The 15,999-nt window shown below is 39.3% G+C and overlaps 4 protein-coding genes across 4 annotated transcripts; 1 reads left to right on the top strand and 3 right to left on the bottom strand.

Moving 5' to 3' along the window:
• Nucleotides 1–174: 174 nt before the first annotated feature.
• LOC101310279 (putative S-adenosyl-L-methionine-dependent methyltransferase MAV_4873-like) lies at nt 175–2,462 on the bottom strand. Its single transcript, XM_004290754.1, has 7 exons — nt 2,201–2,462; nt 1,905–2,056; nt 1,699–1,819; nt 1,254–1,378; nt 992–1,120; nt 732–896; nt 175–525 (listed from the first exon to the last, which is right to left on the bottom strand). The coding sequence occupies exons 1-7, from the start codon at nt 2,388–2,390 to the stop codon at nt 454–456; spliced, it is 954 nt and encodes a 317-aa protein (XP_004290802.1). The 5' UTR covers nt 2,391–2,462; the 3' UTR covers nt 175–453.
• Nucleotides 2,463–3,617: 1,155 nt separating this feature from the next.
• LOC101309988 (blue-light photoreceptor PHR2-like) lies at nt 3,618–6,354 on the top strand. Its single transcript, XM_004290753.1, has 4 exons — nt 3,618–4,845; nt 5,441–5,658; nt 5,752–5,838; nt 6,045–6,354. The coding sequence occupies exons 1-4, from the start codon at nt 3,850–3,852 to the stop codon at nt 6,124–6,126; spliced, it is 1,383 nt and encodes a 460-aa protein (XP_004290801.1). The 5' UTR covers nt 3,618–3,849; the 3' UTR covers nt 6,127–6,354.
• Nucleotides 6,355–8,454: 2,100 nt separating this feature from the next.
• LOC101309114 (40S ribosomal protein S28-like) lies at nt 8,455–8,652 on the bottom strand. Its single transcript, XM_004290750.1, has one exon. The coding sequence runs from the start codon at nt 8,650–8,652 to the stop codon at nt 8,455–8,457; it is 198 nt and encodes a 65-aa protein (XP_004290798.1).
• Nucleotides 8,653–9,121: 469 nt separating this feature from the next.
• Nucleotides 9,122–15,405, bottom strand: LOC101314253. The gene is made up of 10 exons (XM_004292614.1): nt 13,866–15,405; nt 12,928–13,028; nt 12,289–12,661; nt 11,473–11,648; nt 11,018–11,136; nt 10,721–10,881; nt 10,442–10,575; nt 10,144–10,360; nt 9,914–10,043; nt 9,122–9,719 (listed from the first exon to the last, which is right to left on the bottom strand). Exons 1-10 carry the CDS (start codon nt 15,403–15,405, stop codon nt 9,422–9,424), a joined length of 3,249 nt encoding a protein of 1,082 aa, XP_004292662.1. The 3' UTR covers nt 9,122–9,421.
• Between the last annotated feature and the right edge of the window lie 594 nt (nt 15,406–15,999).

Here is a 15,999-nt window from a genome sequence, read left to right as displayed (position 1 = left end):
TTTGTTTTTTTTCATCCAATTTATCAATCTTTCTGAAGTGAAGAATCAACTCCAACTTTTCATACAAGTACTTTATTTTGTGCCTTGACGTTGCTTGCAAGCATGACATTTGGGTCCAATTCATAGATTCAGCTTGGGTTCGAGATCGACGAGCCAAAAACATGTGATATTCTAGGAGAATCTGTCATCAACAAACTTTCAGCAACAGCGACTGTTCAAATTGAAAAACAAAAAGGCTAGCTCTTGACATACACGAGGCTATGAGATTAGCAAGAAGCAGACATTAATATGGAGATGGACCATTGACACCTGACGTATACCAACCAAGAAAAATTAGAACAATCAGATTCCAAAACCTTTTATTACAAGAATTTACGATGTGGAGGCTGGAAAAAACAAGACCACCAAAAGAAGCACTATGTTATTACTACGGCCACAGCTACCCAATTTCTATTAGAGCTCTTCAAAACCTTCTTCATCCCCTTGTTCCTCAACTCGTTGAAATTCTCTTCTCCATGTTTCCATCTGTCAACAATAAAAGATAGATTTATAAAGTTGAAGCTGTAACTACTGGACTGAACAAAAATATCACACTGAAAATCAGAATTCTTCTGAAGCAGCGAAATAACCATAGTGATTCAATGCAGACTTCCAGGGATAACACGGGGAGACATAAAGGTCTCAACATGTTGAGTGGACAAGATTAATCTGTATACTGATGAGCACTATACCTGATCATCAGAAAACCGCAGTTGTTCTGAGGAAAATAGTATATTCTTATAAGGTCCTGCTGCTAATTCTTTGCCTAAACTCTTTGCGACTTCTTCATAGCGAATCATGTCCACCCGAAAGCCATTGTTCATGAATAACTTCTCTATCCATTCCCTTGCACTAGCCTACATAATACAGGAAAGAGGTGATGATTGTCATTCTAAAGAAAGACAAGCAATTATCTAAGCTCAAAGACACTCCTTTAAATAAGCCAACTGACCTTGGTCACTATTTCAGTCTCTGCCAACCAAGCCGGCAATTCACCCAAAAAGCCACATCCATTCATGGACAAACCACTTACGGTTAGCAAAATATCCTCAAAATTTGCCAAGGTCATCACAGGCAGTCCCTACAATAACATATAAATGACGTCCTTATTCACCATAATGTGCAACACAGAGAGAACTAATTAATGATTCGAAGACAAATCTATGATTCATTTAGATGATCATTATTGCAGAACTTCAAACCCTACCACATACCTGCATGGCCCATATACTAGGCCGGTTACCATTAAAGCCTTTAGCACGTAGAGTTTGTTGCAAGTCGGAGGACTCCAATGGAACATGAAGGAATAAGCAACTTCTTGGGATTTTAGCCCCAACACCTGAAAGATATAAGATTCCACTATAAGAAAAGCTAGTAATGCACAAAAATTCACAAAAGCAGGAATTATCGAGGATGAAGAATGAAACAATATCTGCATCAACCCTGCATGACTTTTGATATCATGGAAAATCAAAGAGTCCACAGCAGTGCCACCTACAGACTCATTATGACATTTTAGACTACCAGAGATTTTCAACCAAGTGCACTGCATATGAACTCACATATGAATATACTAAATGACGGCAATAGTAAACACTCAAACTTGTTTTAGTTCCTCCAAATCGACACATATAATCTATATTGTATGTTTGCAACCACCTTTAAGCTTTTCAGCTGCTCCACTGAATACCCGGTCCGGCGATATATCAAATATTATGGTTGAAGTCGGCCAATTAAGCCTATATGGCCGAGTGTCCATGCCATCTGTTAGCAAAACAACCTGCATTCACCAGAAAAATGCCATTATAACCCAACTGTTGTTATCTACTAAATTTTACCTATTCTGCACAAATAAACCAAATTACCTGCTTGAGTCCATCAATATGATTCACTGTACGAAGCAACTTATCATCAATGTACTTAGTAGCAAGGCAGTAATGGTGTGAGCATTGCTTCATATCCATCTGCGCATTGGGATGAACAAAGCAGCCCGCATATGGATCAACAAACAGAGGCTCTGCACATTATAGTGTTAACCAAACACTCAAAAACCAACCAAACAAAAATGCAATTGTCTATCAACTATTCGAAATTTCGAATTAAAAAAAAGAAAGAAAAAAAAAAGTCTGACTGACTGAAAAATAGAGTGAAATAAAATTGCCTGGTCGATGGGTCTCTCGGAAACGAAGAGAGGCTGAATGGATGGCGTCATGGAGTAGTGGGTCAATTTCGTCGTTGGGTTTTGCTCGGAAGCTCAGCCCGCCATTTCTGATTGGTGTTGAAGTGTAGGTCAGGGGACGGCGCAAGAAAGCAGTAGCTGGGGAGCGTGCGAAACCCAGCAAAGAGTCCATATACAATTCCGATGAGTCACCGGTGATAAGCCGTAGGTGTGAGAATTGGATAATTCATCGTAGTCACTAGTCAGAGACGGCAATTCCCTCCGCAGAGCGCCAAGACCTTAAACGACCTGCGTTGGACTATGCTCATTCTCAACGACACCCCGTTTAATTATGTTATAATGGGTGTGCGTGTGTGTGGTTTTTTTAATTTTTTAATTTTATTTTGATGGGAAATAGACCATCTCAGTCACGTTAGCAAGTTATTGATACATAATTTAATCAGTATTTAAACTGGGGTCTACGAGTATCTTATCAAAATCAGACTAATCTTTCATTACAAGTTTAAAAATTTCAAAAACCATATCTAAAAATGGATATCCTTCATTTCTAATATCATTCAAACATTCTTCATGAATTCATTATTTGAAATATTTTACATGTTCTCGGCTTATATGATTCAAAAATCTTTACTTAAACCTTATTATAATATCCTCATTAAAACCTCTTTCCATATGATCCAGTGAAAATGTCTATCTAAAAATAATGTCATAACCATTTCTTACCATCCATTTCTTCTCACCAAGCAAGTACATGGAGCCATTTATTCCACAAGTCACATGAAAATGCTATGCAATTTGGACACATATTGGCTCAAGAAACTAGTGGTAGACCGATGGTGTCTGTATCATGATGATATGATCGATGCGAAAGACTCATAAAGAAGCTTCAACAGGTGCTACTACTCTAGTCTCCATCTATTTACACTACACAGGACATGTTGGAGGAAAGAACAATGTCAAAAATTGTTAGTGTTGCACAATGAGTGACAAACAGTCTTACTGTGAAGAAGTACTTACCTTCGAATAAGTAACATCAAATTGAATTTCTTTTGGTTTAAAATAACCGTAACACTCCTCATACGTTAACCTTAACTACAATGATGATCAACCCACACAAAGATGAATAATTTATTATCCGTGTAATTAGAAAATGCAAACAAATCCCCATTAATGTGGAATAGGGAAAACTACCCAACATTCCAAATTTCCAATAATGGTGTTAGGAAAACTTTGTTTCAGTCACCTACCTAATCTAAATAACTCAACTAAAATATTTATTTAAAAAACACACAAAAAAGAAAGAAAAAGAACACAGATCTTGAATTGGAGTTCTACCAACCCCCATGGCAGAAAATTATGAAAGAAACCCATCTAATTATCTGATTCAGACTGAAGGCTATGAGAAGTTGAAATGTTAGTACAACAAATGTTAGGTACCAGAAAATGTTTTTAGCCTTTTAAAACCCCCAAACCAATTTCAAAGCCCACCAGATGCCATAAAACACACTCCATCACCACACCAACAGAGTGAGAGAAGCAAACCAAACCGAAGGGAGAGAAAGAGCACCAGAAGGTAGAAGAAGACACACACAACACCAATCAGCTTATCTTCAACCCTAGCAACACCAACAATGGACCACCCCAATTCCCAAATCTCAGAGAACCCAGAATCACCAGAGGAGCAACAGCAACAGCAACAAAACCCACTAGCACTCATCCATTCTTCTTCTTCCCCATTTGCCACTGCCTCACTCTCACTCTCCCTGGCCTCAATCCTCCCCATCCACTTCTTCCAACAACCCAAAGTCTCCACCCTCTTCTCCTCCTCCCACCAACCCACCAAGGCCAAAATCCCAACCCAAGCCTCCTCCCTCTCCCACCTCTCCCTCTCCGCCACCGCCCCCGCCCCCTCCAAGCTTTCCTTCAACTCCACCATCTCAGCCAACCCCCTCCAAAGCCCCCTCACTCTCGGCCCCCGCCGCCCCCTCGACCCCAACAACGGCGCCGGTCTCCGTCGAGCATCCATCGTTTGGTTCCGCAACGACCTCCGTGTCCAAGACAATGAATGCCTCAACTCCGCCCACAACGAGTCCATGTCCGTCCTGCCTGTTTTCTGCTTCGACCCGCGAGATTTCGGGAAGTCATCTTCCGGGTTCGACAAGACCGGCCCTTACCGGGCCCAGTTCCTCGTCGAGTCCGTCTCCGATTTGAGAAAGAATCTCCAGGCCAGAGGCTCCGATCTGGTTGTCAGAATCGGGAAGCCCGAGACGGTCCTGGCTGAGCTGGCCAAGGCTATTGGAGCTGACGCAATATACGCCCACAGGGAGGTGAGTCATGATGAGGTCAAGTCGGAGGAGAGGATTGAGTCTGCGATGAAGGAGGAGAATGTGGAGGTTAAGTACTTCTGGGGAAGCACTTTGTATCATATGGACGACTTGCCATTTAAGCTGGAGGATATGCCCACGAACTATGGAGGGTTTAGGGAGAAGGTGAAGGGGTTGGAGGTGAGGAAGACCATTGAGGCTTTGGAGCAGATGAAGGGCTTGCCGTCTCGAGGCGATGTTGAGCCTGGAGATGTTCCTTCCTTGATGGACTTGGGTCTCAACCCCTCTGCTTCCATGGCTCAGGTTTGTGCCTTTTTCGCTTGTGAATGCTGTGTTTTATGTGTATTGGTTTTATTGGTATAGTTTGCATCGACAATTAGTTTATTGGACGGACTGTTCTATGAAAGTAGATTGTTAGTTTGCATGGAAATGAACGATCTGTTACTGCAGGGTAGAATGAAAAGTAGGGAGGAGTTGATAAGCAATGCAGTTGCAGTTGTTGTACTTCGATGTCCAGTTCTAGCTATGTCTAGTTCTAGCTAATTTCGACTTGTTCATTACGTATTTGTTATACCCATTTACTTGTTGGTTGAGTTAGTTTCGAATGTAGGATTAAAGTAGGAAAGGACTACTGGCAAACAAATCTTAATTAACCTGCTCATCCCTTTCAGAAACTTTTATATTCCTAGACTCCTATGCTTGTCTAAATTTGTCTAGCTGAATGAATGGTTGATAATGGGGTAATAATAATGCTAGTAGTTGGATCTGCTACTATTCCTGCCATGGGAATTGGTGTTGACACACGGATTTGCTAGTCTAAATTTTTTACTTCTAAGTAATGAACCTTTTGACTTGTCCCCGGGGTAAAGTGACAATATTTTCATCTACTGTTGTGTAGGATGGGAAGCCTTCTATGGTGGGAGGAGAAGCTGAAGCCCTAGAGAAGCTTAAGAAGTTTGCAGCTGAGTGCCAAGCACAACCTCCCAAGGGGAGCAAAGAAGGAAGTCAGGATAGCATCTATGGTGCAAATTTTTCATGCAAAATCTCACCATGGCTGGCCATGGGTTGCCTCTCTCCCCGCAGTATGTTTGATGAGCTAAAGAAAACTGCTAGCAGGTGAGCATATCCTTTCTTTCAAATGATAATATAGCTTCTAAATTTTGTATTAGAACGTTCTTCTCACTGTCAAATTAATATTGTGATTGATAGATCTGTCTCTGCATCCTCAAACCCGGACGATGGTGGCAGTGGAACAAACTGGTTAATGTTTGAGTTAATGTGGAGGGATTTCTTCAGGTAAAATGACAGACCAGGGATTACTTTATAATTTCATTTTCAGTGTTTAGCAGTACTTGACTGTTGCATATACATCATATACCATAATTTTGGAATTAAACATTATCAAGGGTGCCTGTGATGCTAAATATTTAGTAGGAACACTGAAACTTGAAGATGTTCGTGTGAAAATCAGTGCACTAATATTTTGTTCCTCTGAAATGCAGATTTGTCACCAAGAAATACAGTGCTGGAAAGAAACAGCTTGATGCTGCTCCAGCAACAGCATGCACGGGTGCACTTGCCTAAGCAAGAATGTAGCTCGCTCGTTAAAATGTTGAGATATCGATTACTTTCATCACCTTATTTAAGTTTTCAAGATGTAGTGGTTAGATGTTGTAGGGTTCCTCTGAAAGAGTTGTTACATGTTGAACTTTGTTTTCATTGCCAAATAAGATGGTTGAATATGGTGTTTTGCCTCGTGCTTGAGATGTGCCCTTGTCAGTCTTGTGAATAACAGATCCTCTTCTGCTCTGTATCACTGGTTTGTACACTTGATTAGTATTCAAACAAGTCTTTATTGCACTAACTAGTCCATATAGTCCATATAAGATTCATCCATAAAAAGAATCCAAACTTAATAATCGAAAAACTGGAAATTACATCAGATTTTTACAATACCAAGAAACATAAGGAAATGAGTAGCCATCCTCAACTAGAACCTGGGTGTTGAAGCCAAAATAATTTAGATATAGTATAGATTTGGGGCCAATGATTTACAAAATGGTCAATTTGTTTGCCCTTTTTTGAATTTGTATTTAAAAAGGGATACACTACAAAAACTGCAGAATCTCTCCATTCATCAAAACTGATCCAGAATCTCTCAATTCATCAATGTTGATATCAGGTATTTACCACACGAGTCCAGAGTCAATAACCAATAGCCTAGGTTTTCATTTAGGGTTTAGTGCATGACACCTCAAACACTATATGCATACACACAGTTACAAACTACTCAAAGTACGACAGTCAAATAGTGGCCATGCCTATGTTTTTGACTACTCAAAGTATGACAGCTAAATAGTGGCCGTGGCCGTGGCTAAGTATTTGGTGTCGATGGGAAGAGGGTTCTTTTTTTTTTTTTTTTAAAAGGGTTTTGGGCGTTCAGGGATAATACCCCTTAACGGAAACCCAATTTCCATTCGAGCCGGGCTAGGACCGCCCGTAGACAGGGAAGCTCTCCCAAGATTGTTGCTGCATACACAAGGATCGAACCTTCGACCTTGCTTAATACCTACTAAATTTGCTCCCTAATTAAGTTTTCTCCAATATTTCATCCACTCAAATACACGATGGATCATAGTAATCTTTGAATTGGTATTCTAAGAGTTTGTAATGTAAAACTAAAAAATTGTATGACAAATTCTTTTTTTTTTTTTTTTTAAAAACTATATCTACAACCCAATCCGATATCCTATATAAGTTTATACAAGATCTTATAGAAGGATATATCCGATATCCTATATAAGTTTACACTAAGATCTTATACAAGGTTATCCCAAGATATATATATATGTGTGTATTGTTGGGACGTTATATATCCCAAATTTTGTCTAGTATGAATGACAATGAATGCAAATTTGCATACTCAAATTGGCATGAGTAGGTCAGAATTATCATGTATATCATCCATTAACTTAACTTGTTTATTTTGAGTAGCTCAGAATGATCATGTATATCCATTAACTTGTTTATTTTGAATGACAATGAGTAGCTTATAACAATTGTCTTTTGTTGACATCTCTCAATACTCAGATTAACCATACGACTTCTATTGTTTGCTGGCATTTGTATTGTTCAGTAACATGAAATCTAATCGAGTCCCTAATGTCTATTCTGCAGGACAGAACCATGACTATCTGATCTGATGAGGAAGAAATTAAGACATGACGACTAGACAAAACTTTATTACTGGATTATAGCTGTGATCATAGTTCGATTCTTTGAAGCTCCCAGGTCAAAAACTTTAAAAGGATTCAATAAATCCTCCAAAGATAAAACTACTCTATTGGCGAGATGATAAGATCTTCAGTCAAAATTTTTAAAAGGATCTCCAAGGATTGCACTGTTGAATTTTGTTGCACAAAAGAAAGAGTCTCTTCTATGTATTTGTTTTTCTTCATCATATAAGTAAACCCTAACATACTGAACAATAATGAAACTAGGAAACTTAAGCAACTAGTACAAGGAAACACCAAAGCTAATGTATATTCTGTATCATTAAAACAGTCATAAGATCCTGCAATTCAAACTAAGAAACAGCTTGATGCTGCTGCTTTAGCAACAGCATGTATGAGTATTTAAACAAGTCTTTATTGTCATTCCAAAAAAAAAAACAAAAAACGAAAAAACAAGTCTTTATTGCACCAACTAGTAGTCCATATAAGATTCATACATATACATAAAACTATTCATCCATATAAATAAAAAGAATCCAACCTGAAAAACTGCATCTGTTAATCGGAAAAACTAGAAATCACATGAGAATTATAACACCAAGAAAGACTAAAGATCAACAGCATGACAAATGGCTAGGAATCTAAGCAGAGGAGAGGGTGGAAGAAAGCCTCCACCACTTCAACGCAACCTCCTGGCTTCCCTTTCAGACTCGAGCAAGGTCAGGGTATCCCCCTCCCTCACTGGTCCCTTGACATTCCTCATGATAAGACGATTCGTATCGTCCAGAAACCTGACTCTAACCTGAGTCACCTGTCCTCTGGATCCAGTCCGACCCATAACTTTCACCACAACAGCATGCTTCGCCGTGGAATCCATCCTTCCTCCGATCGACCAGACTGTACTGTATGCAATATATGCACCAAGCCACAGAGTTGAGAGAGAATGAATCAAACAATGAGGAGGAAGTGATCGTTTGTAGTAGGGTTACACTTTATATATAACAAGGGAACGACCCATAACTGTAAATTCACATTCCTTGTGTCCTTTAAAAGAGTAACAAAACCCTTGATATCCTCCAGCATCATCGAAATTTCTGTTTCAAAATTTTATCTACTTGTTTTACTTTTATAGTTTCAAGATTTTATCTACTTTGTTTTACTTTAAAAAATATATAAAAAAATAAAAAATAAAAAAAAAATACGAAGAAAAGCTCCTAATATCTGGCAGCATAAATACGAAAAGTACATAAACTAATAAAAAAGACCAAAAGGACTTTGTGATCCTCCTAGTCCAGAAACCACACAACGAGCCAGAAACCATGACTGTAATCTAACGAGGAAGGAGTGGACAACAAGACAAACTTTATTGCTGAATGATAGCTGTGATCAAACTATCAAGCTATGTATATTCTGTATCATCAAACCAAGTAACAATATGAGTTTGTTCCTACAATTCAAAGTCATAAGATCCTAGGAACATGAAGGGGTAGGTACATTTGATAACATGGCTTAAACAGCATATTACATTTGTAATCAACTAATCATGCAGCAATGCTGCACGTACTGTAAAGGTCTATGTTTACATTATACTTTGACATAACTAATCGAATAGGGTAGAGAAACACCCGAGAAGGTGAAAAGATCTCTTATATGATGCCAGAAACTTTTAGGGAAGACAGTACAACAAAAGTTATCCAAAGCAACATGAAAAACACAAAGGTAATCCATGCCCAAAGCTTTGGCCCTCCAAGCTCTGCACCCAATGTTAAACGCCTAATTACCAGAACAGCAATGCAGCCTACTGAAGTTGCGAAAAATACAAGCAATGAGAAGCTAAGACCCGCTGCATTCTCAATCCGCAGTGGTTCATTGTAGACAATATAATTGTATGCAGTGTCGATCAGCCATGGAACACCGATGCCAACATATATATTCACCGAATTGCTACAAATAACATGAATAAACAGGACAGCAAGTTCAGATCCTGACATTCCAAATTGCTCATAAAAGAAGATGGTATTAAGTAGCTGACAGATCAAATTTTGATCTTCAAGTGTATTGCCAAATGTATTACTTCCAGACCGAAAATACTTGATGTAACAAAGTCTAACTTTCAAAATAGAGCTATATGAGTAAACCTGCAAGTGATGTTTGCAATGGCAGAGTCAGCTGTCAGCTGGCGTTCAGCAGCAATCTTACTTGCAACTAAATCTGGCCACGAAGTTCCAGCTGCTAATGCAGTAAATGCTATGACATAAGGATTTATTCCTGAAAAGTATGGAGTACAACAATTTAGTGCTCTCATTCATTCATGAACAATAGATTATCAATCATCCACAAGTTATGAGCTTATGGCACAAAAAACTACCTGTGACACAACTTATGAGATCAGTGAGTTGTGTTACAATGTAAGCTATCGCACTGATGAAAATTAAGGAACCTATGAAGGCAACCCAGCCATGAGCAATGTTATAAGGAGGAACAAATGCAAATAATAGTCTCCAAGGAGCAAGAAGTAATTGCCAGAAAATTCTTGCCAGTCGCAAATAGATGTTGCTCAGTTTCCTTGATTCTGTGCTTTCGAGCTGTTCATGAAAAAGAAATCACCAAAAACATGAACCACCTATCTTGATAACAAACATAGTAAAGTGTATACAATACAAAACCTTGACTGCGTCTACAAATTGTTGCCTCCAAAGTGTAAAAAATGGATGATCTTGTGAAACCATTTTCTCTTGATACTCCTTATTAGAGGATTCAGGACTTTCATCAATTCCAGAGACTTGTTGATACACTGAACCTACAAAGTGAGTTCTTGATATTGATAAATTTTGCATTTAAAATTTGATATAAATATACTGAATTAGACAATTAGTAGAAATCTTGTGAAGAATTTTGACGCAAGACATTCATCATCATAAAGAACTTCGGATAAGTACCTACACCATTTCTTGTTTCTGAATGTATGGAGAAAATATCAACAACATCTCTGTTTTCATCTTCGCCAACATGAAGTATTTCAGAGTACTCATCACAGAGACCACTATCAAGCTTGCAAGCAACTGGCTCAGCTGGCACCCAGTCCTCTGGTCTCTCACTTCTTGGTCTTGAGACATACAACAAGAAATGAAGGCAGACTACTAAGAAAGCTAAACCTATGTTTTATTGTTTACAGCTACGAAAAGTAATAAAGACAAGAAATTTCAGGTGTTCAAAATTGACTGAAAAAGAGAAACGCATACATAGGAAGAGAGAAGTAGGGCCACTGCTTGTCTTGAGCATAAGCATGTGTCAGCAGTAATCCGTATTGTAGTACTGTCAATAAGGCCTCCCATAGTGTAATCACATTTGGTGTCCACACCTGCAGCATTAACTATTTAGCAGAGCATTTCACCAGAGTTGTAAACAAAGTAAATCATAAGTCCTAATACTGGATATTAAGGGTCTATATTTAATTATTATCATCCACCAATGGCTCTTAACATTTTGTGTATCGAATGGAATCCTGTTCTTGATCAATAGAATCAATTTAACCTTTACCCAAAAAAAAGAAAAAAAAGAAAAGAAAATGAGAGCCCATGATTCACCAGTATATTCTACATCAGAAATTCTAGGGTCTAAATGAAAATCCTCATCTTCTTTGTTTAGGGAGGAAAAAAGAAGTTTTCATGGTTAACCAAATATACATAACAGTTACCTCTAAAATAATATATAACCAAATATACGCCCAAAAAGACCAAAAGAGCTCAACAAGCCAGACTCCTATATCAGCAATCTTTTTCAGCTCTCCAGCTTTAGGAACTACAACACAAACAGCATGGATGGGGAAAAGGTCGAATGCAGCAGAACCAACTAGTGTTCCAGGACCCAAACCTATAAACAAGAGAAATGGAAAAAAATTATAAACTATGAACACAAGCTCATTGCAGATGTACCATGAGCAGTAACAAAAAGAAGGGAGAAAGCACGGTCCAAGAAATAATTATTGCAAGATAGTTTTTGAGTGATCATGCTCCTTCGGAACAATTAAATGCACTTGTCATTATACATATGTAACTATTTTCACATTTTGGGGATTTTGAGAGGTGAACAGATATTTATTTTGTGTATAGAAATATAATACAACCAGGCTGAGAGTTTCACTGACAATTCAACTGGTGGATAACTTGAAATTCTCCACTCAAAATGTATATACAAGATTTGACCTTTTTCCTCATCAATTTATGACCTTCTCTAGAACAACAAAACTCGACACCATGAACTGATGTCCACCGACATCCTGTCATTGAACGCATGAAGTTTCTGACAGATACTTCTGCATGATTTGTCCAGTGTATCTACATGTGTGTACAATTTGATGCATGCTGTGCAGGTATAACATACTGAAAGTACAGATAAACAGAAACAACACATGTTGATGCAGCAGAAAAATGGAACAAATAACAGGCAATGAAGCCAAAATCTTGAAATCAAAGACCCCTATGTTATTCAGTGAGTTCTCCTAAAAACAAACCTCCAGCATAGAGGCTCCCAATGTTTCGTATAGCATCAATAGTAGCCAATGATATCTGAGGAAAGCTGGTCCCAAAGGCCAGCAAGCTAATGTCTGCAATTGTGAAGTTCCACACTTTCTCATGCCTGATAACTTTACCACCAGTGCAAGGATCAACGTCCACAACCTCCCGCGTGTGGCTCACAACACTCTCCATGGATCGAAAAAATCGAGCAGTAATAGCTGATAGTCCAAGGAAACAATAAGCAAGACCAAGAAAATATAAGAATGCCCGGACACCACCACCGAGGGCAGTTTCGCTCTCGAAAATCAAGTAGCTGTCACATGTTTCCAGCCCAATTGTTCTCGAAAGTCCAGGCATTCTTCCTCCAAACTACTTGCAGCTCAAAATCTAAACAGAAGCAACAGGGCCCTGATACACATAAGAAACTAAGTGAAAAATATAGCTCAATATCACAAGAGACATGACAAACATGCCTTCTATATCTACGTAATCCTCCGGAATCACAATGATTAAACACCCAAAACGCAAATTCACTCCGACACAAAATTTCCCCGAAAAGTGAAAAGTAAACTCTCCAAACTATCGTTGAACCACACAACTCGATCTAAACGAGATAAGGGAGATATAAGACGAACCTGACAATCGCCGAAGAGACCTGCCGGCGCCGCAACCGACCGCCGGAATACCTGCGGCGAGTGACAGAAAAGCGCCAACGGGGTGTGGATTCCAAGAACAACTAAGGGAAACGTGCATGGATTGGATTGGATTAAAAGGTTTAAGCTTTGATTCGATTAAAATCTGGGATTGGATTTAACAATTCTTCCTTCCCATAGTTTTTGATATGAATGTGATTCATGTGGCTGAAGTTAACAACGTCATTAGACCCAGAGACCAGAGACCAGCGACCAAACTCAATCGCGTCCCACGTGATGCTTCAATTATTATGTTCCAGCAGACAGATAGAGTCCACGATTCAGCAAAACCTGAATCTAAAGTGATATGATATTTGTTTACAAGATTTGATCTTTCCCTAATTCTGTATATAAAAGATAAACAGTTTATGTGGTTGGGATCAGCATGATTGGGAGAGAGTCCAAGTCATTTTACCCTTGTACATATTAGCTGCAAGTTTGCCCGATGAACGCACCACAAGATTTGATAATTCTGCCAAATGTTAGATAGACTGATAGAGACATGTGATTAACAATTTAGGTGAAAAAAAGGTGAGGGTGAAGGTGAATGCGAAGCTTCAAATCATAATTGGGTTTGGAAGGTATTCCTAAAATGATACTACACTACTACCATGGAAATTTGGCTGGAATGGAAATTCCTATTCCTGTTTCAAATTATATGCTAGATGCATATTTTTATCCTAGGAGTAAAAATGAAGGATTTGCCTAACTCGTGATAATTTACCAATAATCTTTACAAGAGCATAGTCCTTCCCTAAAATGGTGAAACCGGTTGCAATCTCGAATGACAATTTCTCGATTGAACTCCTGTGAAATCATCTTCATGGCATCGTGACAATCGCAGCATATCCTCAGATTTTTTACTATTTGAATTGGTGTACCAGGAGTTGTCTTCAAAAAGCAGAAAGCAAGTGCCAATTTCTCACTGTGAAACAACAGGGCAAGCTCCTTTCCTTCCTCATCAAGCTGGAGCAATGCCTCACTTGTGTTTCCCACAAAACCCCTCATCTTTAACCTCTTCATGATCTCATCGAGCATCATGTATATCTCTCGAGTTGCAGGGTGAGAATCATCCCCCACGAAAAACTCGTGAAGGACACCTCCCACCTCGACCAAACTACAGCCGGGAACTTTCTTGATCCCCCTTTCCTCCATAAGATCTCTCACGCGTCTTACTTCACTCCATTTCCCCATTTTGGCATACACATTCGATAAAAGTACATATGCAGCACTATTAGTTGGATCCAACTGAATTAGCTTGTTCAGCGCAATCTCACTTGTTTCTATGTCCCTATGCATCCTAGCTCCGCTTAGTAGAGCTCCCCAAACAAGCACATCAGGCTCCATTGGCATGGATATCACCACTTTCCAGGCGTCTGAAATCAGCCCGGCTCTTCCATAAAGGTCAACAATGCAACCATAGTGCTGGATCAAAGGCTTAATACTAAACTCATCATCCATCCTCCGAAAATACTCTTTACCTTCATTTACCAGACCCCCATGAACACAAGCACAAAGAACACCAACAAAAGTCACAGCATTAGGCCTCACGCCAGACTTGATCATCTCAGCAAATAATTCTAGAGACTCCACAGCATGTCCATGCATGGCAAGTCCCGATATCATTGAACTCCAGGCCATCACATCCTTACGAGATCCCATACTATCAAAAACCCCTCTTGCCCTCTCAATACTTCCACATTTCGCATACATGTTCATCAACGCAGTCCCCAGCACAACATCAACTCTCATCCCATATTTATCAATATAAGCATGAACCCACTTCCCATGCTCAAGTGCACCCAATCTTCCACAAGCCAAAAGTATGCTTGACATGGTGAACTCATTCGGCCTCACACTATCCAACATCTGCATCTCACGAAACAAAGCAAGTGCCTCCTTATAACCACCACACATCACATACGCCTTTATCATACAGCTCCAAGAGATCACATTTCTCTCGGGCATTTCATCGAACACAAGTCGTGCAGCATCAACCAAACCCACTTTCGCATACGCATCTATGATCGAATTCCAACACGGCAAATCCCGTTGGGTACTTTCATCAAACACTTGGCGTGCAAGCGTCAAGTCCCCGCAAGCCGAGTACATGTGAATGAGAGAGGTCTGGACAAACGGGTCCTGATCAAACCCCAAGAGAAAAACTTGGGCATGGAATAGTTTTCCTGATTGGAGATAACGAATGGAATTGAAGGACTGAAGGAGAAAAGGGAAGGTGCGGTTATCAGGTTGAACTCCATGTAAGCGCATTCGATTGAAGACGGAGATCGGGGAGTGGGTTGGGGGTTTGGATTGGACATGGGCTCGGATGAGGGTGTTCCAAACGAAGGGTTCGGGTGTGGGATGAGAAAGATTAAGACTTGGGTGTGTGAGAGATATGAGCTTTGAAGAAGCTCGCATATTTTCAGGGTCTGCCGCCGCATAGCGGGAAACTATTCAAAACGTTTAAACGAGCGTATGGAACTTCTTTTAAACAGGAACTACACGATTCTATCTTAACCGTTCAATTATGTATTCTTTGTAAGATTTTCCTTTTCGTATTTTAGAATTGGGTTAGATTTTTAGGCTTTTAGACATATGGTTCTTCCTTTCTAGGCTTTCTAAGCTTTTGCTCGTTTCCGAGTTTAGGTTCAAACCCACTTTCGATCTCTCTGAATTAGAGTGGGTTGTCGGATGAGTCCAGGACTCACCAATCAGATAATCGGAAAGCGAAGTGGGCGACAAGCCGAGAAGGATATCTTTGATAATTCGATTCTTAGACTACAACGAATAAATTGTATTTTATAGAATTCATATGATCAGTAGGTTAGACATGTCAAGTGACACGGCCATCCTTATTTAGTTATATTTAAGATTTAGTAATTGTATTTATCAATCTGTTAACTTCCGGGTCTACAATAGAGGTTTTTTTTTCAATAATGGCCTCTTATGCTAAATCACATCAAATTGCAATCAAAAATTGTATATGCATATGCTTTGCTAAAGTCCGCTAAG

This window comes from Fragaria vesca, linkage group LG2 (assembly GCF_000184155.1).
Source record: "Fragaria vesca subsp. vesca linkage group LG2, FraVesHawaii_1.0, whole genome shotgun sequence".
Taxonomy (NCBI): domain Eukaryota; kingdom Viridiplantae; phylum Streptophyta; class Magnoliopsida; order Rosales; family Rosaceae; genus Fragaria; species Fragaria vesca.
The sequence above is the reverse complement of the archived record's forward strand: the minus strand, read 5'-3'. Positions and strand labels throughout refer to the sequence as shown.